Source organism: Pelophylax lessonae (assembly GCF_965119305.1).
Source record: "Pelophylax lessonae genome assembly, chromosome: 1".
Lineage (NCBI taxonomy): Eukaryota > Metazoa > Chordata > Amphibia > Anura > Ranidae > Pelophylax > Pelophylax lessonae.
The window spans coordinates 636044956-636071128 of NC_138768.1; the positions used below are offsets into that span (position 1 = coordinate 636044956).

Below are 26173 nucleotides of genomic sequence, written 5' to 3' on the forward strand. Positions count from 1 at the left end.
ACAATCATGCAACACTGTACCCATATGATTTTTTTTTTTTTTTTTTTTCACACAAATTGAGCTTTCTTTTGGTAGTATTTAATCACCACTGGGTCTTTTATTGTTTGCTAAATAAACAAAAAAAGACACATTTTTTTTAAAAAATAAAACACATTTTCCTTCATTTCCGCAATTTTTTCTCCTTCCTTACATCTTTTTTTGTTTTTTCTCTTGAGAGATCTACAATCAACTGCAGGGCTGGGCAATGGGCTGGATAATCTAGATTCAGTGGTCCCCTCAGCCTAGCCAGCGAGCACATGCAGATCGCAGCTACGCGCTAGGTCAGCTGCGACATGAGTTAAACGTCTTGCAATGCCCGTAAGTTAAACGTCTTGCAATGTCGCATATGACCGGGCTTGGGTCTGAGTTGCAGCGGTCCCTTGGCCGACAGCTCCCCTACTTCGGTTGCGAGGATTCTGTCTGAAGCGTTACCCGCACCATGGAAGGGTAAGTACAGTCCCCCCCCCCTCACCTTTTTGGTGTTTTTATTTTTGGGGTGAACGTGATTAAATTGCAGGGACAGTTGGACCTGCCTGCAGATTCCCTCCTCCCATCCTTAAATAGTGAGCTGGGCTTCCCCCACTCCCTTTCCCCCCTGCCTGGACCTTGAGTCTGGTGGGGGTCCCAGGGCAGAGAATGCAGCGGAAACCCCTGGGGTCTCCCCAGCTATCCCCATTCTGTAAGGGTCCTGGGATAGTGCGAGTCCTGCCCTGGTAGTCTGGAGGGGTCCCAGTGTAGGAGACCCCTAGGTGCATGCGTTACTGTTTGCAGTGTGGGTATAGTGCAGGAAGGTCCCAGTGCAGAGTGCGCAGCAGAGTCTCCCCTAATGTGTCCTACCTTCGGGGTGGTGGGGTCCCCTTGCAGGGGGTTCAGTGTTGAAGAGGGCGCAGGGAAGATCCTGGCAGCATGCTTCAGCTTTTGTAGCTGATGGTGGCCATTTTCCCTTAGTCTGGCTGGTCTCAGGTTGGTGGCCATGTTTGTGTAGCCCGAGGTCATGGGGGCTATTTTCCCTTAGTCTGGCTGGTTTCCGGTGGGTGGCAATGTTTGTGTAGCTTGATGATGTCACGGGCCATTTTCCCTTAGTTTGGAAGAAACTGGAGATGACCGAAGCCTCGTGGGGATTCCGAAGCTCCTCCTGTTCTTACTCAGTTTCGTCTTCCTGTGCCCAGGTCATATGAACAGGGATGGCGTCCATAATGATGCTGGGTTCAAATTTTCGACTCTCCTCTAGTCGGTAGGGTGAGTCCTTGGGGGTCCCTGTTATTTTTCTCTCTGCTGATAGGTACCCTGAGCCTTGAGGGGATCCTTTAGTGGTGTCAAAAGATCATTTTTGTATTGGAAGGTCTTCCTTTCCTTATGGAGCCTCAGGGTCACATCTCCCCCACTGACCCCCTCATAGATGTGGCAGGTTCCTTGGAACCCCAGCTTTCCCATGGTTGCACTGATGGTCCTGCAGTCCTTATTGTCCCTGGTGGAAGTGGCGTGTAGGCAAAGGCCCAGGAGGAAGCTTCCCCTGCTCAGTTTCTCATCTGATTCTGAGCCTGATGCCGCAGAGGACGCGGCCCATCCAGGGGAACTTAATATCACACCCCTAGATCCATCCCATGATTCCTCCATGGTCACAGCAGCGAATTAAAAAGAGCTGGTAGACGCACTTATCACTGCAGTGCGTGAGACTTTTAAAAATGGAGGCTGTGACTGTTGGTAAGCATAAGTCGTCTCGTACTCCAAAGGTGTTTCCTTATATTCCTTTTTTTGACAGGTTTTCCTGTAAGGAATGGAAACAACCAAAATTACCCTTTGTGATCCCCAAAGGTTTTGCTGTGCGTTACCCTTTTGAAGAGGAGTCAAAAAAAAGTGGACTAGTCCAGCAGTGGTGGACCCTCCTGTTTTCAAGTTGAATAAGGCAACCATGATTTCAGTAGAGGAATCCCCTTCCTTTAAGGACCCGCCTGACAGGAAAGAGGAGGATGTGGAACACAGCATGTTTACTATGGCTGGTTCGGCATTGCGGCCTGTCTGAGTCATCCCTGGTGTCTCAGACCTTAACTGAATGGGCCAAGTTTTTGCGCCAGGCCCTGGGGGGTGAGCAGGTCCCCGCTGCTTACATTGATTTAGCAGACCAGTTGGTTCATGGGCCGCAGTTTATTTGTAATGCAGCTTTGGATACAGCTCCTGTGCTGTCTAAACTTTCTGTTTCAGTGGTGGTGATTAGGTGCGTGCTGTGGCTTAAGAATTGGTCCTCAGACCAAACCTACAAGAAAGCTCTCATTGATCTGCCCTTTTAAGACGATTGCCTGTTTGGGGCTACCCTGGATGACATCATTAAGGGTATCACGGGGGGAAGAGTACCTTCCTGCCACAATCCAGGAAAGGGAAGGAGCCTCGTCGCAGACAGGGGCCCTCCTTCTCAGCCCATAGAAAATTATTTTGTGCTTCTAGGATGGAAAATAAGGGAAACGCATCTTTCAAATCTTCCCCGGGAGGTTCCAAGCAACCTTGGTCTGGTAAGCCTAGAGCTAGCTTCTCTGGACCTGCAGACAAGACCCCTTCAACATGAAGGTCGGCCCTCACCCATAATTGGGGCAGGGGGACATCTTTGCTGGTTTCCGGCCCGGTGGACTTCTTTTGTGAGCATCAAGGAGATCCAGGAAATGTTTGTTTTGGGGGTACCCAGAAAGGTGAGCAAAGTTTGTTCTTTTCAGGTTTTTTAGGTCTTGAGTCTCCTTGTGCGGATTTAATTCTGGCAAAAGTTCAAGTAATGTCCGAACTACCGAAAGTCCCCCTATCTCTGTCCAGGCAATTGAATAACCTAGGTCTGATTTTAATTCTTACCAGGGTGGACTTTCTTCTGGACAAATTTTAGTATGCAAATTGGGAGAGAGAACTGAGTCTGGTGGTATCCACCTTCAAGGCAATTCTTAAGTGCAGCTCCTTTAGCAGGTTCGGCTCCACAGGAGGATACCGAAGTTTGTGGCGAGATCACGGGTTCCTCTGGCAAGTGCCGCCTCATCAGTGCCCGTAAGTGCCACCTCATCAGCGCACATCAGTGAAGGAGAAAAATTACTTATTTACAAAATGTTATGACCAATATTAACCACTTAAGCCCCGGAGGATTTGGCTGCTCAAAGACCAGGGCCTATTTTGCGATTCGGCATTGCGTGACTTTAACGGAGAATTGCGCGTGCGACGCTGTACCCAAATTAAATTGTTGTCCTTTTTTTCCCACAAATAGAGCTTTCTTTTGGTGGTATTTGATCACCTGTGCGATTTTTACTTTTTGCCCCTATAAACAAAAAAGTGCGACAATTTTTGAAAAAATAACAATATTTTTCACATTTTCTATAAAAAAAAAAAAAATGTAAAAATCGAAATTTTTAAACATTTTAGGCCAATTTGTTTTCTCTTACGTCCTCTGACAGTCGTCGCTGCTCTTAATTCATTACGATTGGGTAATGGCTGTGCACTCTAGGAGTAAGCTAGGCAGTTATTGAACAGTTAATAACAGGTTTTTTAACCAGACACACCTCTAGGGGGCTGTCCTACAGACATTATCCCTCAGCTACTTCCTGTATCTAATCAGTTTTCTGCTGCCTAGCTCAGGAGTAGGCTGGGTTTCCCTGGCTGAGACTTAGGGCTCAGCTTTTTTCTTCTTTTTTATGTTTTCTCTCTACAAAAGTGTTTTTCTTTTAGAAAGATAGCTTTTTATTTTCTCCTTCGCTAAGTTAGTCAGACTTTAGAAGACTACAGCGTTTGCAGAGCTGGGACTCGCACTGGTTATTATAGACTCCCAGCCTGCCATCGAGCGTTAGCAGGTTATTGGTACGCCCAGGCCTCGCAAACGACAGTGTCCCTGGTGTCAGGGATGAGCCTGCGATGTTGCTATCTTTGCTGGGATGTCTCAACTGCGGTACTCCCGTGTGTTGCTAGTGTCCCCTTCGGCTGACGGCACCCCCACTCAGGGTGGGAGGTTTCCTGTCGCAGAGCGGTGCCCACGTTCGCTGGACCGGTGAATACCATGACTACCCCTCTGTCTCTGAACGATGTTTGTTGGGGTGTGTATGTAGGCCCTCTGTTTGGGGATGACAGTTCAGGTAAGGGTTCTGTGATATCCCCCTCATGGCTGTAGGTGCGGCCCCTGTGTGTCCCTTCCCTGTCCCTGCGGGGGCGCTGTTGCGGTTTGACCGCGGTGCGGGGGTCTCCTACGTCCCAGGGGTGCTTGTGATGCTCTGTGGGGGCCAGTGCATGGTGTTTTGGGGCCGCAATTAGCGCTAATCCACGCGGCCGCCATTTTGGGTGTGGGCAGGCTGTTCAGCCTCATAATGTGGGCAGCAGCCATTTTCTGTCATCCTTTTGGCGCCGATGGGGCGCGCCATCTTTAGTGTGGACATGATGTCCTTTGTGGGCAGCAGCCATTTTCCCAGGGCTTTTCTCCCATAGACTTCTATTGGCAACCATTTTCTTGTGGCTCAGGGCTGGCTTTGCCTCTAGGGGGGCGTGAGGTCACTTCCTCTTTCTTCCCTTCAGATCCTCAGCAGCGCGGGCAAGTATAACACACTGTGGGGGGATTTTTACTGGTTTCTCTGGCCTGGATTCCTGCTAGCACTAATTTTTACAGATTCCTGTAGCAAGGGACAAGGTCTCCATTTGCGGTGGGGGCCGTGGGAATCGCCGATTTAAAGGGCCAGCGTCACTTAAATTGTGTATTGCTATTATGGAGACCTAGGATAGCAAATTCCCACCAGACCTGGTGGGTGGTTCAGGTACTCCTGAATCCGCCTCCATAAGTCTCTATATGTGCTGTACTTGCGACTTTAGCGTCAAAAGGGGATTTGCTGATGTCTGACCGGGTTTCTAAAAAAACAGCCTATGCCCTCTCAGTCTTCTGATTCAGAGCCAGATTTGATTGCCACGGACAACGTCCCTCCTGAGTGGTCCCTGTCCTCTCAGTCGGATGTGGAGGAGGAGGATTTGTCCTCTGGGTCAGCGCGGGACCGCGCTGCGGTGGACGCACATATCAGCTCTGTTAAGGAAACGTTAAATTTGGATGATGAGCCCCCCGTCGGGTAAGCGTGTTTCCTTCGGGACCCGCAAAGCCCAAAAATCGGGTCAGGTTTTTCCTTGTCCCGAGGAGTTTCACGAAACAGTGAATGACCAATGGCGCCGTAGCAAACATATGTTTGTGGTGCCTAAGAGATTTCAGTACCGTTATCCTTTTGCGGATCCAGTGGATTCTCGCTGGACTGTGGCTCCTAAGGTGGACCACACTGTTTCCAGGTTAGATAAAGTCACTTTAATACCGTGGGGGATTCCCCGGTGTTTAAGGACCCGGCGGATAGGTGGGTGGAGACAAGGCCCCCTTAGTTGCACGGCTGTCGGCAGTCGCGCTTGCAATCCGCCGCATTACTTGGTTGAATAGCTGGTCGGCCGACCAGTCTTCCAAAAAAAAAAAGAAAGTAACTGACATCCCTTATGCGGGGAGTTGTCTTTTTGGGGACTCTCTGGATGAACTAATCACAGGGCTCGCTGGGGGTAAGAGCACTCCTTTGCCCCAGGTGGCTAGGGGAAAATCGTCCCGCGCCAAGCGGGGTCCCTCTTTTAAACCAAACCAGGGGTCCTTTCGTAAGCCCGAGACCAGTTCACTTGGTTCGGCGTCACAATCCACCTCTTCATGAAGGGACACCCGTACCCAGGGCTCAGGTTGTCGTCAGACCGCCTTGAAGGTCTCTGGGGGGGCGGTGCAAATCATGCTCGCCCAGGGAGTCCTTATACAAGTACCTGTGCAGGACAGGTTTTGGGGTTTTTACTCCAACCTATTCACTGTCTCCAGAAAAGAGGGCAAAGTGCGTCTTATTCTGGATCTGACGTCCCTACACCGCTAGGTGTGGGTGCAGAAGTTCAGAATGGACGTAGTGGCGTCATTGAGTCCAGGGGACTTTCTAGTCTCCATCGACTTGCAGGATGCATATCTCCACATCCCTATTTTCAAGGGTCACCAGGGATATCTCTGCTTCATAGTAGCGGGGGAGCATTTTCAGTTTGTGGCGTTGCCCTTTAGCCACGCTTCGGCTCCCAGAGTCTTCACCAAAGTTTTGGCCCCTGTCTTAGCTTTAATGCGTTTGAAGGGGATTGCTGTCCTTGGTTATCTGGACTACCTCCGGTTAGGGTCCAGCTCAGTTGCAACCCTGCCGCAGGATCTGTCAATGACATTCCAAATGCTTCAGGAGTTTTGGTGGACCGGGAACTTCCAACAATCGACTCTGACACCGTCAGTGCGTATTCAGTATCTGGGCATGATCCAGGACTCTGTCCGGGCTCAGGTGTTTCTACCGGAGGACTAACTTCGGGTTCTACAGGAAGAGATCAAGTCCCTCAGAGACAGGGATCTCTCCTCCCTGCGGACCCGTATGCGGTCGCTGGGTCTGATGGTGTCGGCCTTCGAAGCCATTCCGTTTGCTCAATTTCACACCAGATCTCTACAAGCAGAGATCTTGGCCAGATCGGACAGGACTCCTCAGTCCTTGGACATGAGAATTTTTTTCTCAGTCATCAAGTGAGACTATACCCCTTGTGGTGGCTCCAATCGCCAGCCTTGACTCAGGGCCGGTCATTCCGGCCTCTGTTATGGACAGTGGTAACCATAGATGCCAGCCTTTTTGGGCTGGGGTGGAGTACTGGACAGGTTGTCTGCCCAAGGTTGATGGTCCATGGGGAGGCCTCTCTCCCACTGACTGTGTTGGGACTTCGAGCGACAAAGCTTTGCTTGTTCCGGTGGACTTCCCGACTTCAAGGCTGTCCGGTCCGAGTACAGACGGATAACGCCACGGCAGTGGCTTACATCAATCACCAAGGGGGCACCAAAAGTGCCCGGGCGCCCTTAGAGGTGATAGAGATTCAAAATTTGGCCGAAACGCATGTCCCGGCAATTTCTACCATTCACATTCCGCGTGTGGGGAATTGGCAGGCAGACTACCTGAGCCGCCAGGCCCTGGACCGGGGAGAATGGTCCCTACATCCAGAAGTATTCCGGCTCCTGTGTATCCGGTGGGGGACTCAGGATGTGGATCTGTTTGCGACCCGTTCGAACAACAAACTGACAAGGTTTGTGTCCAGCACACGCGATCCTCTGGCGGAAGCCACGGACGCATTGGTGATTCCTTGGCATCAGTATCGACTGATGTATGACTTCTTTCCAATTCAACTGGTATCCAGGTTCCTTTGCCAAGTGGCGTCGGAACAAATCTCGGTGGTTTTGGTGGCTCCAGACTGGCGCAGACATCATACAAATGGCCGTCGAACCTCCTTGGTGGCTACCGTTGCGAGACGATCTTCTATATCAAGGGCGGATCTTCCATCCTGCTTTACGGTTGCTGGCTTTACCGGCGTGGCTGTTGAAAGCCACGTCCTGAGGGATGGGGTTTTTCCGACTGCGATCATCCCTGCATTGCTGAAGGCTCGGAAAGCGGTTTCCGGGACGATTTAGATCGCACCTGGAAAGCCTATTTTACTTGGTGTGATTTGCGGGGTTTTCACCCGCGTGCCTTCTCAGTAGCGAAGGTCTTGGCCTTCCTGCAGGAAGGGGTAGATCAGCGTTTACGCTGGCCAAGATTGCGGGCCAGTTGTCGGCTTTGGCCGTCCTTTTCCAGCGCCCCCCTGGCGACCAATCCGTTGCTTCGCACTTTCATTCAGGGGGTGCGTCATTTGGCTCCCCCCAAGGAAGGCTTTGGTGCCTCCTGGGTCTTGAATTTGGTGTTGTCAGTTTTGCAACAACTTCCTTTTGAGGACGTCGGAGATATTCCTCTGCCGGTTTTATCCCAGAAGGTTGCCTTCTTGGTCGCTATCACATCTGCTCGCAGAGTGTCTGAGATGGCAGCCTTGTCTTGCCGTTCACCTTACCTGGAGCTACATAGCGTCAAGGTAGTCTTGCGACTAAACTAGTGTTTTTTTGCCCAAGGTGGTCTCTTCCTTCCACCTTAATGCAGATATTGTTCTACCTTCGCTCTGTGCTAAGCCTGAGCATCCTAAAGAAGTGGCCTTGCATTCTTTAGCGTTGGTACGAGCCATTAGGTTTTACCTATCTGTCACGGAGTCTATCAGAAAATCTGATTTCTTGTTTGTTCTTCCTGAGGGAACTCGGAAGGGCTTAGCTGCATCCGCAGCAACCATTTCAAAATGGATCAGACAGATTGTGGTTCAGGCCTATTCCGTTAAGGGTTAGGTTCCTCTTTTCCCTGTAAGGGCTCAGTTCACTTGGATCATCGGTGCCTCTTGGGCTTTTCGCCATCAGGCTTCTGTGGCTCAGGTGTGTAAGGCGGCGACTTGGTCGTCTGTGCACACCTTTGCAAAGTTTTACAAACTTGATGTTTTGGCATCCTCGGATGCTTCTTTTGGCTGCAAAGGTTTTAAGTGCGGCTGTCGTTTGAAGAGTTTTTTGGCTCTTCTTTGGTTTTTTGTGGTCCTGGTTTTTTTCCAGTTCCTTTTTTTAAGGGCAATGTTTTTTGCCTAGGGTGGCCTTCGTACCTCTTGATGGTTGCGTTTTTTACCCACCCCTCACACCTTGGTACTGCTTTGGGACATCCCAATCGTAATGAATTAAGAGCGGCAACGACTTTCAGAGGACGTAATAGAAAATAGAATTTTTGTAAAATCTTACCGTAAAATTATTTTCTCTGAGTTCTCTGACAGTCGATGCCCCGCCGTCTGGTGTCTATTTTTATAGATATGGGGTTGTGTTTGCCTTGCGGTACTGCTTGCTACGAAACTGATTAGATACAGGAAGTAGCTGAGGGATAATGTCTGTAGGGCAGCCCCCTAGAGGTGTGTCTGGTTAAAAAACCTGTTGTTATTAACTGTTTAATAACTGCCTAGCTTACTCCTAGAGTGCACAGCCATTACCCAATCGTAATGAATTAAGAGCGGCGACGACTGTCAGAGGACTCCGAGAAAAGAATTTTACGGTAAGATTTTACAAAAATTCTATTTTCTGCTACATATTTTTGGTAAAAAAAATCGCAATAAGCAGATTTTGATTGGTTTGCGCAAAAGTTAATGTGTTTACTAACTACGGGAAAGATTTGTCATTTTTGTTTTTTAACTAGTAATGGCGGCGATCTGTGATTTTTTTTTTTTTTTTTTTTTTTTTTTTTTTGTGGGACTGCGACATTGCGGCGGACAGAACGGACCCCTGACTGACATTTTTGAAACTTTTGGGGGTACCAGTGATATTGCTGCAGTAATCAGTGCTATAAATATGCACTGTTACTGTAAAAATGACACTGGCAGGGAAGGGGTTAACTTTATTAGTGATCAAGGGGTTAAGTGTGTCCCTAGGGGCGTGATTCTAACTGTCAAGGGGCGTGGCTTGTGATGTAACCACAGAGACATACGATCCTACTTAGCAGGATCGTATAGTCTCTGCAGTTATACCAGGGAGAATGACAGGCAGCTTTGTTTACATTAGCCGCCTGCCTTTCTCCCTCTCCAGCGGGAGAACGTGAGTGGCCGGCGGACATCGGAGCCGCCGGTCACTCGCACGGGTATGTCAGGGAACGAGCGGGGGCGCACCTCCAGCGGCGCGCACTCGCCCCCTAGAGGCTCGTGGGCGGGCAACGTACCGATACGTCGCTTTGCCCAGGAGGGGCTGACCGCCGCAGTATATGTACTTGCGGCGGTCGGCAAGTGGTTAAGAAAAAAAATATATATATTTTTATTTTTTACATACTGTCGCCAGTGCAGTACAGCGTTATCACATGACTGGTGTGCCAGTTATCAGGGACACTGGCTGGTAACAGTGTGTGTTTTCTTTTTTCTTTTTCCTTTTCCGTTTTTTTTTTTCCCGCTTTCATTCACTTACAGACACAGCTTCAATTCTTCAGACCAGTGGGCTTTGTTGTCTCTCTTCAGGAGTAGGACTATGCGGAAACCTTTTTGGTTACGCCCGCCCCTGGGGCAGACCCTGAGTGTATACCATTTCTTCCTGCTGTAGGACTCCAGTTTTTTTTTTTTTTTCGGCATGGGAGCCCTTAGAGATTATAAGCTCCTTTTTTAGTTGCTTGCTTAAGTATGCACATGAGCTCTCATTTTCATTTGGAGCGCTCAACCTCTTTTTCTAAACAGTTGTTTTTATATACTTTTTCTTTACAATGCATTTTATTACCTGGTTCAGCTGTGATTGGTAGGCAATCGGCTTCTAACTTCAGCTTGTTCAATTAACAACTCCTGGAAGCTGATAGGTTTCTATGCAGAGCTACTCCATATTTTTCACTCAAGTTTTAGTAAATCAACCCCACAGTGTCTTACTAAATGTTGAACAGTGACTTGCCTTGTAGTGGCATATACATACAGTACATTCTTCCTGTCAGTGGAGCAGTCATATTGACAGGAAGAGTTAGAGAATTGTTACTTTGTCTCACTTTGTCTTCATTTTATTGTTGGTAACTGAATCAGTCTCAGTCCAAGCCAGAAATCTGATTTTTGTGATAGCTCCTTTGGGTGTTCCCAGTGTATATCTCTAAATTATTAGCTGTAAAACCTTCAGTACAGAGACTTTGTCTGAGAAGCCAACAAAGTTTAAGAGAGATATGTGTGTTTACAGGGACACCTTGGCATTCCAGCTCTGTAACCCATAAGTCTTGAATATTGAATTCTAATGTAAAGAAACTGACAAAGTAGTCCTCTTTAAAAAGAGTACAGTGGGTGTGTTGCTCAGAGCAGTGGGTCCAGGGCATCATTTTGTTTTAAAACCTTTTAGGGCAAAATTAGACCTAAGGAGACCTATAATTGTTTAGCCATGGTGCAGGTGATCCGAGTTCTCCCGAACAGTGATTGTGCAAGAGGCCCATTGTGGTGGCTGCAGAGTAGTCTAGAACTGTATGAAGTCCAAGGCTTAAATTTTTACCTAAATGGGGCCTTCGGCTGTATGTGTTTTTTTTGTTTTTTTTTTCATTATTATTTTTATTCATTGACATGTATTTTCGTTTTCTTAGTAGTCATTCACACCAGATGCCTTTGGGGCTACACTGGCCGATAATTTCCAGGATGCTCTCAATGCATAGACAAGACAAATGTCTCGTTTCTTATTTAGTCAGTCTATGCCATAGCATTGCCATTGTTTGTGCTAAGAAAAAAAAAAAAAAAAGACTACTGTACGTCTTTTCATCGCAGCAGGTTGCAACACAAATCTCCAGAATATTCTTACTTTCTGTGCATACATGCAGGATTTTATGACTTGGAGCTTGACAAAGGTGCCTTTTGGTATGCCCCTTTGAAGGGGAACAGAATTTTATGGCTTGGAGCTTGGCAAAGGTGCCTTTTTGGTATGCCCCTTTGAAGGGGAACAGAATTTTATGGCTTGGAGCTTGGCAAGGGTGCCTTTTGGCATGCCCTTTTGAAGGCAAGCTCTTTTGAAAAGTCTCTTGAGAAATAATTTGAGGCAGTTACAACAGGAAGGAGATTCCTGCTCCACTATCCACAATCGCATCTCCCTATTTATTTGGCCTCCTTTACCCTATATGTACTATCTGTTGTTCTGCCTGCAGTCATCCTAATCTGCTGCAGGCCTATCCTTTCATGGCAGACCCATCACCTCTAAGCCCACAGGACCTGCTCAGAAGCCTTCTTTGCAGTGAATGTTTGCCCCAACCCCTGGAAGGTCGGGAATGCCTACTGACATTTGTTCCAGCTTGGGGCAGAAACATCCCAGCCTTTTATTTTACACTGTCTTTTGGAGAGGTACGTAGAGTATCTGTGGATTTCCTCTCTCTGTTGTTTTCTACTGCTTATTCCTACTTACTAATTCACAAAAAGCAGTTTTCTTACATCTCCTTGCAGCTTTAGCAGTTTTTCAGCGTTTGTTGGTGTTTTTAAGCTTTTAACAGAATTTAGAGCATTTTTACAGTTTAGGCCTCATGCACACTGGACGTTTTTGTACAGCTGCTGTTTTTGGCATCAGACGTTTTTTTCTACAGCCAGTAAACTCCCCAGCGTGTTATCCTATGTGTCCATGCACACATAGGCAGTTTTTGGCAGGGGTGTTTTCTGGCAGAAAAAAATAAACCCAGAACTAGTGGGTTTTGAGAGGATTTTTTTTAGCTTTAAAAATGCTCCAACTCTGATAAAAGCTGAAAAAATGCCAAAAAATTTGGCTATTCGGCATTTATCAAGGTTTCTGAGTTTTAAGCTTTTGTGGGAGTATAGTTTTGATAAAAAGCGCTACTGCAAAAAAGCTGAAAAACTCCTTCTACATCTACAGCTTTCTTCTGAAGTTTTGATAACATCCAGTGTGCATGAGGCCTTACAGTCACAATGGGTGGTTATCTCCTTCACCTTTAGAATTCTCTAGTGCAAAAGTGGCTAAACACTGGTTAAATCAAAGGCTTACCAGAGTGATTGATCCCAAAGTATAGAGGTCAGTATGCAAATGAATATGACACACGCACGTGTCAGAAACCTGCATTGTTTTTGTTGCATGGGAGTCACGTCAACCCTGCCGGCCAATCAGGAGGCTGAAAACCTGGCACAGAAGGAGCCTGGGGAGATGTCGTCAGTGGCCAGTAACAATAGCCAATGGTTGGATCACCAGAACGGACTTTAGCTCCGCTTTAATTTTTTAGAAGACCAGTTTATTTTACGAACAGGTGTTATGAAAATTGTACTATTTTTCTTTTGTGTATTTTATATAGTGATTGGTCCTAGCCTTGTGTGTGTTATGTTTTTACATTTTATGTGCTATTATTAGACTTTCTTTAAAGTAACTGCTAACTTGTAAAATGTTTTGACAGGTGAAGCTGACATTTGAAACAACTGTGTTTGGTGCACAGATCCAACCTCAGAGTTTATGTTATGAGGCACAACCATCCATGAATCATCTAACAAAGCTGATCTGGGGTGAAGAACATGCCAGCCACCTGCAGGTTGTACAAGGAGTGCCTCATATAGCAATGTACCTCACAATGAGGCTGGAATCCGACACCTCAAAAGAAGAGGTATTCTTTTCACTAGCTATGCTAGTAGTGTTAACATTTAAATTGTTTTTAAGAAGAACAAAACAAGAACCAAGAACAAAAATTGATGGTATTGCAGCTTACCTTTCCTTAGATGTGGTGACTGTAAGTGTTTTTTTCTCTATTGTTCACTGACAGACACAGCTCCATATCTTCAGACCATTGGGCTTTATGCTGCTCTCTTTAGGAGTAGGCCTAGGCGTAAAACCTTTTTGGTTACACCACTGAGGCAGTCCCAGATGGTATACCATCACTTTCTGATAAAGGACCTCAGTTTTTTTCTGCCTAGTCAGGAGTAAGGACCTGGCTCTCTGGGATCTGCGGTCCTGGCATTTTTTCACTTTTAAATTTAATTTTTTTACTTGTTCTTTATTATTTTGTTCCTGTGTGAAGTACAATCAACTTTTTCCTGTGTGTACTACAAACAACTTTTTCTGTGTGAACTACAATCAACTGCCGGACTGGGCAACGCACTGGATATTTTAGATCCTTACGGTCCTCCCAGTCTGACCTGCGAGCGCGACCCAACTATTCACTTCGCGCTAGGTTGGCTGTGACATAGCCCCACTGGACGGGGGCTGGCCGGCGAGTGAAACGCCTCGCGAGGTCGCATAGCCCTGGTCACAACCGCAGTCATGATTAGAGTCGCAGCATACCTCAGGCCGCAGCACCCCCATTCAAAGATGGTGCGGTGGACTGCTGGGAGTAGCCCCACCTGGTGCTGTGGTATGGCGAGTAGTGTCCCCCCTCCTTTCTTTGTGAATTGCTGGGGGGGTCGCGGGCCCTCCCTGGGGATGATAGGCCCCCCTCCTGTGTCCTTCCTCCCCCTCATGCCTTTTCCCCTTCTCCACAGCGGGGCTTCTCCTGTGTAGGTGCCCTCACCTACCCCCTGTCCCCCCCTTGGCCCCTTTGGGGGGACATGGATGCATTTGGTTAGGCGGGCTTGTCTGGTGTTGGACCTGAGAGTAGTGGGAGGGTGCTGTGGGGGTCTGTTTTTTTCCGTAGGGTCCAGGGTCCCGTGCAGCGCCACGTGGTGCCGCCATTTTGCCTTGGATTCTGTATTCCCCGCTTCGGCGGTCATGTTTGTTTAGTCCAGCGGCCATGTTTTTGGTTTCCCCATAGAGATTAACGGAGGCCATTTTCTTGTAGTCTGTGTGCAGTGATGTGCTGCGGAGGCTTCTAGTGTCAGGTTGCGCTTCCTCTTCCCCAGCAGGGGGGGGTCCCCTTTTTTTTTTTTGCATGGCGCGGCTCCGATTAATTTTTTGTTGACTATGGAGCCTCTGGAGCGCGTATCACCACCTGATCCACTCATGGAAGCTGCGGGACCCTCTGGGTCTCAGTCTGCCCTGGCGGCCATGATGGCAGCCCTGCAGTCACTAGTATCCAAAGTAGATATGGCCCTGGAAAGGAAGCCTAGCAAAAAGCGCCCCCCCCCCCCCCCGCTTTCGCCTGTATCCTCTGCTTCCTCAGATTCTGAGGTGGATCTGGCTGCTGTGGACGAAAGTCAGCCCATTGGGTCTGCGTCCATGCACACTGAGTGCTCGAATAGTGAGGATGAGTCATCCGCCTCCGCAGCCGCGAATGATAAAGCGTTGGTGGAGGCCCTAATTGTGTCAGTGTGGGAAACTTTAAAATTGGAGGACTCAGATAATCCTGAGTCGGTGATGCCGGTGCAGTTTGGCAACCGCAAATCTTCCAAGGTCACTAAGGCATTTCCCTTTCCTGCCTATTTTGACGAGATTGTCACTAGTCAGTGGGGTTCCCCGAAACGCATGGTTGGCATACCTAAGCATTTCGCTAGGAGATATCCCTTTGGAGGAGTCTCTTCTGAAGAAACGATTGATCTCAAGAACGCTTACCTTCATATTCCTCTATATGTCGGGAATCAGCGTTTTCTTTGTTTTGGGCAAGGAGCACTATCAATTCGTGGCGTTAACTTTTTGGTTTCGCCTCAGCTCCTCGGGTGTTTACAAAGGTTTTGGCCCCAGTTCTAGCCTTGCTACAGTAGAAAGGGATTGCGGTACTGGGTTACCTGGACAATCTGCTTCTGCGTGCAGTCTTTCTTGGCTCTAGAAGCCAACTTGGACATTACTGTACGAGCTCTACAGGAGTTCGGGTGGACACTGAATTTTCAGAAATCGGCACTGACTCCATCCACCAAGCTGGACTACTTGGGTCTGACGCTGGACTCCTCGTCGGCCGTTTTTTCTTCCTTAGATGAAACTTTTTAAGCTATAAGACACGGTTCAGGTCATGTTGTCCAACCATCGGTCATCACTCAGGACTTGCATGCAACTGCTGGGTCTGATGGTTTCCACCTTCGAGGCAGTTCCATTTTCGCAGCACCACACCAGACCTCTGCAAAGAGGGATTCTGGCCAAATGGAACATGGATCCGCTGGCATTGGCCAATCTGATCCTGTTGAGTCATGGTTCGAGGGAGTCTCTACAATGGTGACTCTGCTCCCTGGCCCTGCATCTGGGAAAATCCTTTCTTCCCCTGTATTGGACTGTAATTACCACGGATGCCAGACTATCCGGATGGGAAGGTGTTTTGGGAGTGTGTTTGGCCCAAGGTGTCTGGACTCAGGAGTCGTCCAGGCTGCCGATCAACATCCTGGAAATTTGGGCAATCAGACTTTCTGTCCAAATGGACAGATCGTCTGCAGGGAAGACCTGTGCGGATACAATCGGACAATGTTACGGCTGTGGCATATGTCAATCATCATAGGGGCACAAAGAGTACCCTGGCAGCCCGGGAAGTGGCCGGCATCTTGCGGTGGGCAGAACTATATGTTCTGCCCACCGCAGCGGGGAAGCCGATGCAGGCGGCTCAGATTGCCGCCTGACACCCGCGATCGCTCCCTGCTGAGAGAGAACAGTCAGCTGTTGTAAACACAGCTGACCGTTGTTCTCCCTGGAATAATCATAGAGCCCCTGTGATCCTTCTATATAGGATCGCAGGTCTCTATGATCATTTCACAAGCCATGCTCCCCCTTGTTCACCCACAATGTTAACCCCTTCCCTGCCAGTGTCATTATTACAGTAACAGTGCATATTTTTAGCACTGATTACTGTAGTAATGTCACTGGTCCCCCCAAAAGTGTCAAAAATGTCAGGTGTCCAATCTGTCCGCTGCAATGTCGCAGTCCCGCTAAAAATCGCAGATCACCGCCTTTACTAATTAAAAAAAAAAAGCCCGCCCCTCTATTTGAGTTGGATTGGTGTTTTCTCTGACACTGCTTTGATACAAAACTGACATCCTATGCAGGAAGAGAGAGGGTATACCCCCAGGGACTGCTCATAGGCGTAGCCAGAGCTGCCTAGTGTCCTACTCCTGTAGGGTCAGTATAACCCTACTGATATGCATCAGAGGACTGCATCCGTCAATGAACCTAAGAGAAAAGGATTTTACGGTAAGTCAAAAATCCAGTTTTTTCACTTTCTGCTATAAACAATCCAAAAAAAAAAATCTATTTTTTTATCTAGTAATGGCGGCAAGCTGCGATTTTTATAGAGGGACTTTGACATTGCCGCGGACAGATTAGACTCCTAACTGACATTTTTGACACTTTTGGGGGGACCAGTGACCTAACTACAGTAATCAGTGCTAAAAATATGCACTGTTACTGACACTGGCAGGGAAGGGGTTAACCTAGGGGTGATCAAAGGGTTAATTGTGAGCCTAGGGGAGAATTTTGTGACTGGTGGGGGGGGGGGGGACTTGTGAAATGATCACAGAGACCTGTGTTCCTATATCTGTGATAATTTCAGAGAGAACTGTCTGCTGCGTTTACAACAGCTGGACCGGTGTTCTCTCTCAGCGGGGAGCGTTCGCGGGTGCCCGGCGGCATTCGGTGCTGCCGGTCCCGTGGATTGGCATCCCCGCTGCCTAAGGGGGGCGGGACCATGGATTGCCATACAGGTACGGCGATTCGCGTAGCTGAGCCAGCCTGCCTCAGTATATATGCGGTCGGCAAGTGGTTCATTTAGCATGTTTAATAAGTACAGGGGCACAGTCAGCAAACCAAACATTTACAGGGGTGTTAACCCTTCATATGCTATTAAAAAAATATTTTTTCTCTATCGCTCATTGACAGACGTAGTCCTCGGTGATACAGCACCTTCGGGTTATGTTGCCTCCACAGGAGTAGGACTAGACAGGAAATAAAATGCTCTGGCCACACCCTAGGGGCAGTCCCAGAGGGTATATCCTCTCTCTCTCTGCCTCAGCAAATCAGTTTTTTTCTGTCTAGTCAGGAGTAAGGACCTAGATACCTTGCTGGGATCTTCGGTCCTGGCAGGATTTTTTTCTTAGAAAATAATTTTTTAAGACAGCTTTTTTTCTCCAGTGTTCCTGTGAGATCTTCAAGCAAGAAAGCTGAACTGGGCGACGGGCTGGATGTTGAGATCCAGTGGTCACCCCAGTTCAGCCTACGAGCGCGTGCAGGCCATAGCTCCGCGCTGGGTTGGCCGCGACATAGTCCCACTGGACTGGGACTGACCCTGCGAGTTAAACGTCTCGCTGAAATGCCAAAGACCATGAGTCACGGCGCCCGTATTGGTCGACAGCCCTCCTACCTCGGTGGAGAGGGGTACTGTCAGGAGTTGGCGCCCGCCTGGTTCCGGTATGGTGAGTAGTATGTTCCCCCTTTCCCCCTGACGGGTCTTGTGGTGAACGCGGGCCCCTCTCTGTAATGGTAAGGATGGGTTCCCCTCTATCCTACAACATGTCACAGATCCCCCTAATTGAGTGTGATTTTTGTGTACAAGAAGCCAGGAGGCTTGGTTTGGGAGCTGACAATCTAATTGTAAAGATGTGTAAATGATTGTAGTCAGTGGCAGTACTAGAACTTTACTGTGATAGTATAAGGTATCCTACCTGTCAGTAGCCACAGGGCGATGTCTATACATGTATACTGCATTCCAGATCATTCCTCCAGCTAAGCAGCGGTCCGCATACGGCCCGCTAGGGTCCGGTACCACCGACCACGCTGACCACCATGAGGGTGAAGGGTTGTGAGGCCGAGATCCTTCTGCAGACATGCCGCTATTCTGTGCAGGCCGCCGCCATTGTCTGGTAGATCGCACGAGGCCGCCATTTTGGTGTAGCCTCGTGTCTCCAGCATGGGGGCGGCCATGTTTGAGGTGACTCAAACACCTCATGGAGCCAGGGGGAGGAGCCGGCAGGCGTGTTAAGGGGCGGAGCCGCCTCTTTTACCCAGGAAATAGGGCCAAAGACTTCCTGTCTGTAACAAGACAAGCACTGAGCAAGCTGATGAAAACTTCTGTGCATCAGGGATGAGCCTTGGGGTCTGTCTCTCTCTCTGTGGGGTCCAAAAAGGCAGGTAACACTGAGGGGCGCTGTTGCGACTGGGGGACACAAAAAAAAAAAAAAAAAAAAAAAAAGTTTTTTTTTTTACTTTGTCATTTTTTGTCGCTGGCAAGTGTCTTATATAATCATTGATCCTGCCGCATAGGTATCCCCACCTGATCCCCTCAAGGTGGCTGCAGGACCCTCCAGTACCCCACTTGTTTTTTAATGCATTATAGGCAATTTTGGAGTCTTTGGTATCCCGGGTGGAGGTGGCCTGTCAGGGACGGGGGTCAAGTAGCGACCCCCGCCTACCCCTATTGTTTATCAGATACTTCAGATACGGATTCGGAACTGGTCAATGCAGTTGCAGGTCCCTCTTAGGGGGCTGTTGTCTCAGGTAATATCTCCTCAGCAGTGAGGAGCACGTTTCTGCCTCCGCAATAGCACAAGAGTGGTGGATGCACTAGTTGTGTCCGTCCGGGAAACCTTTAGTCTTGAGGTTACACCGGCAGAGGTAGCTGAGACTGAGATTCCTTTTTGGTACTTTATAAACGGGGGGTTGTGAGAACCAGCGCTATGGATAAGAACTGACAGGCAGTAAAATATAAGGTTGCAGCCACCAACCGAACCCCTAAGAAACTTAGGGGCAGGAATATAGTGTGGGGGTGAATAGTTGGAAAACGGCGCTACCTAACGCATGTGCAAAGATGCGGGTGAGGAGGAAAAAAGTGCTTAGTGCGTGCAAAGTGACATATAGATAGTTGTGTACATAGGTCGATATATATAAAACTTAGGCCAAGACAATAAATAAATAAATAAAATAAAATAAAAGAGAAAATGTGAAGTGTGGTAAAAATGTATGTTAAAAGATGTATATAAAATCAGTATTATAGTGATTTCCAGTAGGTACTGCTGAGTAAATGATGATTAATACAATTATTAAATAGGTGAATAATGTAGAATAAATACTGTTGAATAAATAATGTTAGGTAAAAAACGCTGGATGTATTGGTTATAAATCGATCTTAAATCAAAGGAGCAGTGAGGATACTAATTGTATACCTTTTGGGATGTAATTCTCCAGTTTAAACACTAGGTGTCACACTTACCCTAAGACCACAGATGTTAAGTATATGAGCCAAAAGACAGGATGTAGGTGAGATCCTCAAACCTGTCTACTGACGGTCCCCTCGGACCCAAAAAGATCCCATCTGGGTACAAAAGGGAGAAAAGAGAAAAGCTACTCAGTGTGATAAGTGTGGATCGGGTATACAATGTGATAGTAGCGACTCACGCTTGGGTAGATGCAGCAGATCCCTTCAGATATTGGCAGTCTGCGCCAAGGAAGCTCCTGCGTTCCAAGCCTAGGCGAGCTGCGGACCGGAAGTGACGTGGGTTTCCGCCCTACGTACGTTTCGTCATAGGACGTCTACGGGGAGCGGTACCCGTCAGTCGACCTCATCGTCCATAAATAGCCAGAGTCATCCCATCAGCCAATCATTCGCCCTGATACACACCTGAGGATGATTGTACGATAATGGAAAAATGGTGGAGTGTACAGGCTTATTATGGGATGTCTCTCTAGGCTATAGTGATCATCATAATAGATCATGCTGCCATCTAGTGGATCAATTTTAAATTACAAGGATATAAGAACAAAATTTTATTAGGAACGAATATGTGTAAAAAAATTCCGTAAAAATAATGTGTGTAAGAAGAGGAAATAAAAAATAGAAAATAAAATTAAAAATGGGCATCAGACATTTATTTAAATGTTTTTAATAAGGAAAAAATATAGAAGTGATGGAAAAAGTGTTTTGTGAGACATAAGGGTCCCAAAGAACATTAGTGATAATCTGACCACAAGAAATTATATTGAAGAAAAAAATAATAATATTTAGTGTTAACGTCGATATATATATGAGTGTGTGAGTATATCCAAATAAAACATTGGTGGAAAGAATAGATGAATAGTATTAGTGGAGTGAAAATGAAAAATGTGTATAGAAATACACCCGTGAAATATTTATGGCTATAATGAAGAGTGGGAAGGGAAGTTTAAAAAAGTCCTCATGAACTGAGGTTAATAAAAACATCCAGCTGTTTGGAAATAACGTGTCCAATTACATTCTGAGATGACAACAGAGGTCCACCCATGGGGGAAATATAATAGTTATTCCTTAGAAAGCTTAAAATGTGGAGTGATGTTGGATGAGAAGGTCAAAAAAAATTCCATAAAAATAAAAATAAAAATAAAAATAGAAGTGGATATCATATGTAAGATAATAAGATAATAAATCAATTGATGCGTTGACTTCCATATCTCTTCAGAGATGGTAATCTTGATAGTAATGAAGAATTGATGTTTAAGCGAAAAAAATTCCAAAAAGGTTAAAAACATTTAGGAGGCGTTAGACAGTCATTTATCAGATAGGAGAAGATCCTCAACATAAAAGATGGTATATTAATATTACCCAGATGTTAAATGAGGAGGCTAAAAAGAGGATGTCGGATGAGAAGGCTAGAAAAAATCCGCATCACAAATGACGTAAAATCCATAAGAAATATCTAAAAAAATCAAAAAGTAGAGATGCGTATCGAAAAAGGAAGAAGGCGTGTGGGAACAGACTTAAAAAATACATATATAAAACATATGTAAAAACATATGTAAAAAATATATATCAAGTAATATAAAAATATAAAAATCGCACATAAAGGATATCATAAAATGTCAGTAAAAAGGGGAAGTAAAACAAGATGTGAAAACAAAATGTAAGAAACAAAACCAAAAGAGGTTAATTCTTGAGGTAAAATCCAAAAGGAATAAAAAAGAGTTATGTGTCTGTGATAAAACAATTTAAATCAATGTCGGCATTTAATCCCTCAGGACGGAGAGAACGCATTAAGAAAATCCATTTAGTTTCATTCTTTGATACCATTCTTCTTTTGTTGCTACCTCTCCAATCGTTTTTTATTTTATCAATTCCATAAAAAATCATTCCTGTTGGATTCTGTGCATGAACCTCTTTAAAGTGTCTTGATAGAGTGTGTTTTTCAAATCCCTTTTTGATGTTCTTTATGTGTTCTCTAATTCTTACGAAGAGGGGTCGTGTGGTTCTTCCGACATATTGTAATTTGCAAGGGCATTCCACCACATATGTGACATGTGTACTCGTACATGTGATGGTGTCTTTAATTTTATACTCTGTACCCGTGACATTGGATTTAAAACTTTTTATTTTTTTCTGTTGTTTCCTGTTGTTTCTACAAGGGAGACATTTCTGACATCGGAAGAAACCATTGATGGCTGTGGGTAATAGGATCTTTTTGGGTGGATTAATTACATTATGCACAATTTTATCTCTTAGGGTAGGAGCTCGGCGGTAGATAAATGATGGTCTTGTGGGCAAAAATTGCTTGAGAGTTTTATCTGCTCTGAGAATAGGCCAGTGTTTTCTGATAATTTTTTCCATATCTTTATGTTGCTTGTTGAAGCCTGTAATAAATGCATACTCAAAGCTGTTACCGTTGTTTTTCTTTCTATTGTTATTTTCTGTGATTAAGTCCTCTCTTTTCATTTTCCTGACCAACTGTTTGGTATGTTCAAGTTCCTTCTTCTTGTAGCCTTTTTCTAAAAATCTGGTTATTAATATATCGGCCTGATTGTCGAAGTCTTGTATGTCACTACAATTCCTCCTAATTCGTAGTAATTGGCCTTTGGGTATATTGCCTAGCCATCGTTGGTGGTGGCAACTTCGTGTAGGTATGTACCCATTCTTATCTGTTTTTTTGAAGAAGGTTTTACTTTGTAACTTACCATCCTTTTTAAAGAGCTCCAAATCTAAATAAGCGATTTTATTGAGGTCCCAGTTTCCCGTGAACGTAATTCCATATCCGTTATCACTAATCTCATCAAAGAAAACTTGTAATGATTCTGGGGTGCCTCGCCATATTAAAATGATATCATCAATATATCTTCGATAAAATTTTAAAAAAGGTCTATCTACACTAAAAACTTGCTCCTCCTCCCACTTTTGCATAAAAATATTGGCCACACTGGGGGCATATCTGGCCCCCATGGCTACTCCCTTTGTTTGTACAAAATATTGTCCCTTGTACCAAAAGTAATTCGAATCCATCGCCATTTCAAGTCCCTCTAAAATAAAGTGCAATTGTGCCTGTTTAAAATCGGTAAAATTACTCAGCGCCCACTCTACAGCATCTAAGCCATCCTTTTGTATTATGTTGGTATACAGAGAATTGACATCAATTGTAACCAGGATGTCATCATCCGTTACCTCGAGATGTTCTAATTCGTGTAACAGCTGTTTGCTGTCTCTGAGGTATGATTTACCCTGGGGTACTAGTGGTTGGATAAATTTATCCAGGTATTCCCCTAATCTGGAGTGGACTGAGTTTATTGCACTTACAATTGGACGTCCCGGTGGCTTTGTTTCATTTTTGTGTATTTTGGGGAGGTAATATATAACCGGGGTTCTTGCTGCTTCCAACTTCAAATATTGGGCCTCCTTTTTGTTTAAAATATGCCCTTCCTTCCCTTTCTTTATATATGTGTCTAAAGCCTTCTCAAATTTTCTCTTTGGATCTCCTTTAAGTTTTTTATATGTGTTTTCTTCCTTGAGGAGCCTTTCCATTTCTTCCTCATATTCCTTTTTATCCAATATAACCAGACCTCCTCCTTTATCCGCTGGTCTTATCACAATTCCCTTCCTCTTTTCCAGTTTTTTGATGGTGTTCCAAGTTTCCTCCTCTTTCCTGTTCCGTATCTTTAAATCTCTTATTTCTTGTTCTACCATTCTTTTGAAAACCTCTAGGTTTTCATTCTGGGGGTTTTTGGGGTTGAATGTTGATTTGTTTCTAAGAGTTGTATGTTTAAATTCCTCATTTTTCGTGTTTGTATTCTTCTCTTTCTTAAGGGCAAAAAATTTTTTTATGTTGAGCTTGCGGATATATTTTTGGAGATCTATGTATGCCTCGAATTTGTCCAAATTTTTGTTAGGCGCATATTTGAGGCCAAGATCCAAGAGTTTCAGTTCATCCTCATCGAAAGTGACTGTGCTGAGATTAAAAATTCCTTTTCCTAAAAACGTCTTCTTCTTTTTCTTTGTCCCCCCTCGTTTTCCTCTTGGTTTGCGTTTCTTTCTTGTTTATTTATTTATTGTCTTGGCCTAAGTTTTATATATATCGACCTATGTACACAACTATCTATATGTCACTTTGCACGCACTAAGCACTTTTTTCCTCCTCACCCGCATCTTTGCACATGCGTTAGGTAGCGCCGTTTTCCAACTATTCACCCCCACACTACCTTTTTGGTACTTGTTAGCCTACCAAAAGGGCGAAGGATTTTCCTTTACCCAAATGGGGTCGTTTTGAAACGAACCCCTGTTATTTCCAAACGCATGGCTAGGTGCTATCCGTTTGAGGAATTCCTCTTTATAGGATAGACGGTACCACCTGCTGTCTTGCCACAGACTGTTAGGATAAAAAGACCTCGTAACTAACGAGGACCTTCCTTTTCTGCTCATATAGAGTTGTTCGTTCCGCGAGGGCGGGCGATAAGGCAAAACCCTCCAAAGCCCCTTTAGAGGGGTTTCAAAGGGCGCTGGTCGGGTAAACAAAGAGTCCGGCTCAGCCAAGCCTGAAGAATATAGCCTGATGCGCCCCTACCCATCTCTGGGGTGGGGGGGGGATGTCTTCACCGGTTTCTGGAGGACACAGGATCGAGTTTCGATCACTTCCACCGGTGCGATTCTGCCCTTCTAACATTGAACGGTTTCAGGGGTTCTATTGGAACCTATTCACAATGCCCAGGAAAGAGGGCAAGGTGCGTCCAAATCTGGACTTGGGAAGAAATAGAGTCCATCCGTACAGTGGTGGCCTCCCTGCATAAAAGAGATTTCCTGGCGTCCATAGACATATAGGATGCCTATCTTTATATCCCCATCATCGCAGGACATCAGCGTTTTTTCGCTTTCCCAAAGATCATCCCTGGTTCCCACCAGGAGACTGAACTATCTGGGCCTAAGGTTGGATACATCCTGGGCAAGAGAGTTTCTCTTTGCTGGGAAACTCCAGAAGGTTCAGTCAACGATTCGGATGTTGCTGTCCGTCAATTGGCTGGGACTGATGGTGGCCTTCTTAGAGGCAGTACCGTATACCCAGTCTCATACCCGAATTCTCCTGAAGGAGATTCTTTTTTAATGGAATCAGAATTCCGATTCCCTGGACAATCGGATCCGGTTGAGCGAGCGGACCAGGAAGTCTCCGATGCTCAACCAGGGGAAGTCATTTCTTCCGATAGTATCCAGATTACCAATAAGGGTATCGGAATTGAGAGCGATCAGATTTTGTCTGATTTACTGGATCGAGCAGCTCTAGAGCAGCCCGATTCGGATCCAATCGCATATGGCCTCTTCATCCAGAGGTTTTTTCCCTAGCTGTCCCTTCATTGGGACATCCCGGATGTGGATCTGTTGGCACCTTGGCCTAACAGGAAGGTGCGGAGGTTTGTAGCTCGCGCCACGATCCTCTAGCGGACGCAGCAGAAACGCTGATCGCCCCGTGGGGGCAGTATCAGCTACGGCATGCCTTCCATCCTCTCAAGTTGCTGCGGGAACTTCTTCACAGGATAGAGGTGGAGGGCATTCCAGTTATTCTGGAAATTCTGGATTGACCTCGTCAAGCCTGGTACGCCGACTTGGCGAGGCTAGTCGCGGACGCTCCTTGGAGACTTCCTCTCAGGGAGGATTTGCGGTCTCAGGGACCGATCTTCCATCTTGCTTTACAGTCGCTGGCTTAATGGCCTGGCCATTGAGACCCAGGTACTGAAGGACAAGGGAGTGTCAGCTTCAGTTATTCCTACCTCCAGTTAAAGCAAGGAAAGCGACTTCCAGCACATGGAAGTCTTATATTGCATGGTGTGAATCTATTGGATTTTCCCCACATACCTATTCGGTGACCCGAATTTTGGTCTGTCTGCAACAAGGGGTTGAGCAGAAACTATCCTTGAGCACGATCAAGGGTCAGGTTTTCGGCATTAGCAATCTTCTTTCAAGAAACCTTTGGCTAATCATTCCTTGGTGCGGAATTTCATCCAGGAGGTGCGACATCTGGCTCCGCCAGTGCGCGCACCCTTACCGCCTGGTATCTTAATTTAGTGTGGTCGGTTCTTCAGAAACTTCTCTTTGAAGATATTAGGGAGATTCCCTTGGTTACATTCCCAGAAGGTGGCCTTCTTGGTGGCCATTACTTCTCTACGCAGGGTGTCAGAACTGGCCGCATTATCCTGTCGTTCCCCAGATCTGGTGGTTCATAGGGATAAGGTGGTTCTTCTTCCGAATCCATCCTTCCTTCCTAAAGTGGTTTTCGTAAGACGGACTCACTTTTTGTGATCACGGATAGCCCTTGAAGGGGGTTGCCTGTGTCTGCTGCGACCAAATCTACATGGATCAGTCAGACGGTGGTACAGGCTTATTCTATTAAGGGTCGGAATCCTCCGTTCCCTGTTAGGGCGCACTTCACTCGAGCGCTCAGTACTTCCTGGGCCTTTAGCCATCAGGCGTCAGTGGTCCAGGTATGTAAAGCGGCCACCTGGTCGTCGGTACATACCTTTACAAAATTTTATAAAATTGATGTGATGGCATCTGCGGATGCCCCATTTGGCCGCAAGGTTTTGCAGGCCGCAATTTGAGGAGACCGGTGGTCTACCTCGAGGGTTTTTTTCTGTTTGAAAATTTTTTTGTTGAGTCTCATCATTAAGGATGAGCATTGTAAACTTCTAGTTGGCACCGGT

The 26173-nt window shown here is 46.3% G+C and overlaps 1 protein-coding gene across 3 annotated transcripts in view; it reads left to right on the forward strand.

Moving 5' to 3' along the window:
- INTU (inturned planar cell polarity protein) overlaps positions 1-26173 on the forward strand; it is a 177554-nt gene that overhangs the window by 84261 nt on the left and 67120 nt on the right. For all 3 annotated transcript variants that reach the window (XM_082266659.1, XM_082266657.1, XM_082266658.1), the window contains exon 4: positions 12819-13022. In XM_082266659.1, coding sequence (XP_082122785.1) covers positions 12819-13022 — 204 coding nt within the window. The remainder of the gene's footprint in view (positions 1-12818; positions 13023-26173) is intronic.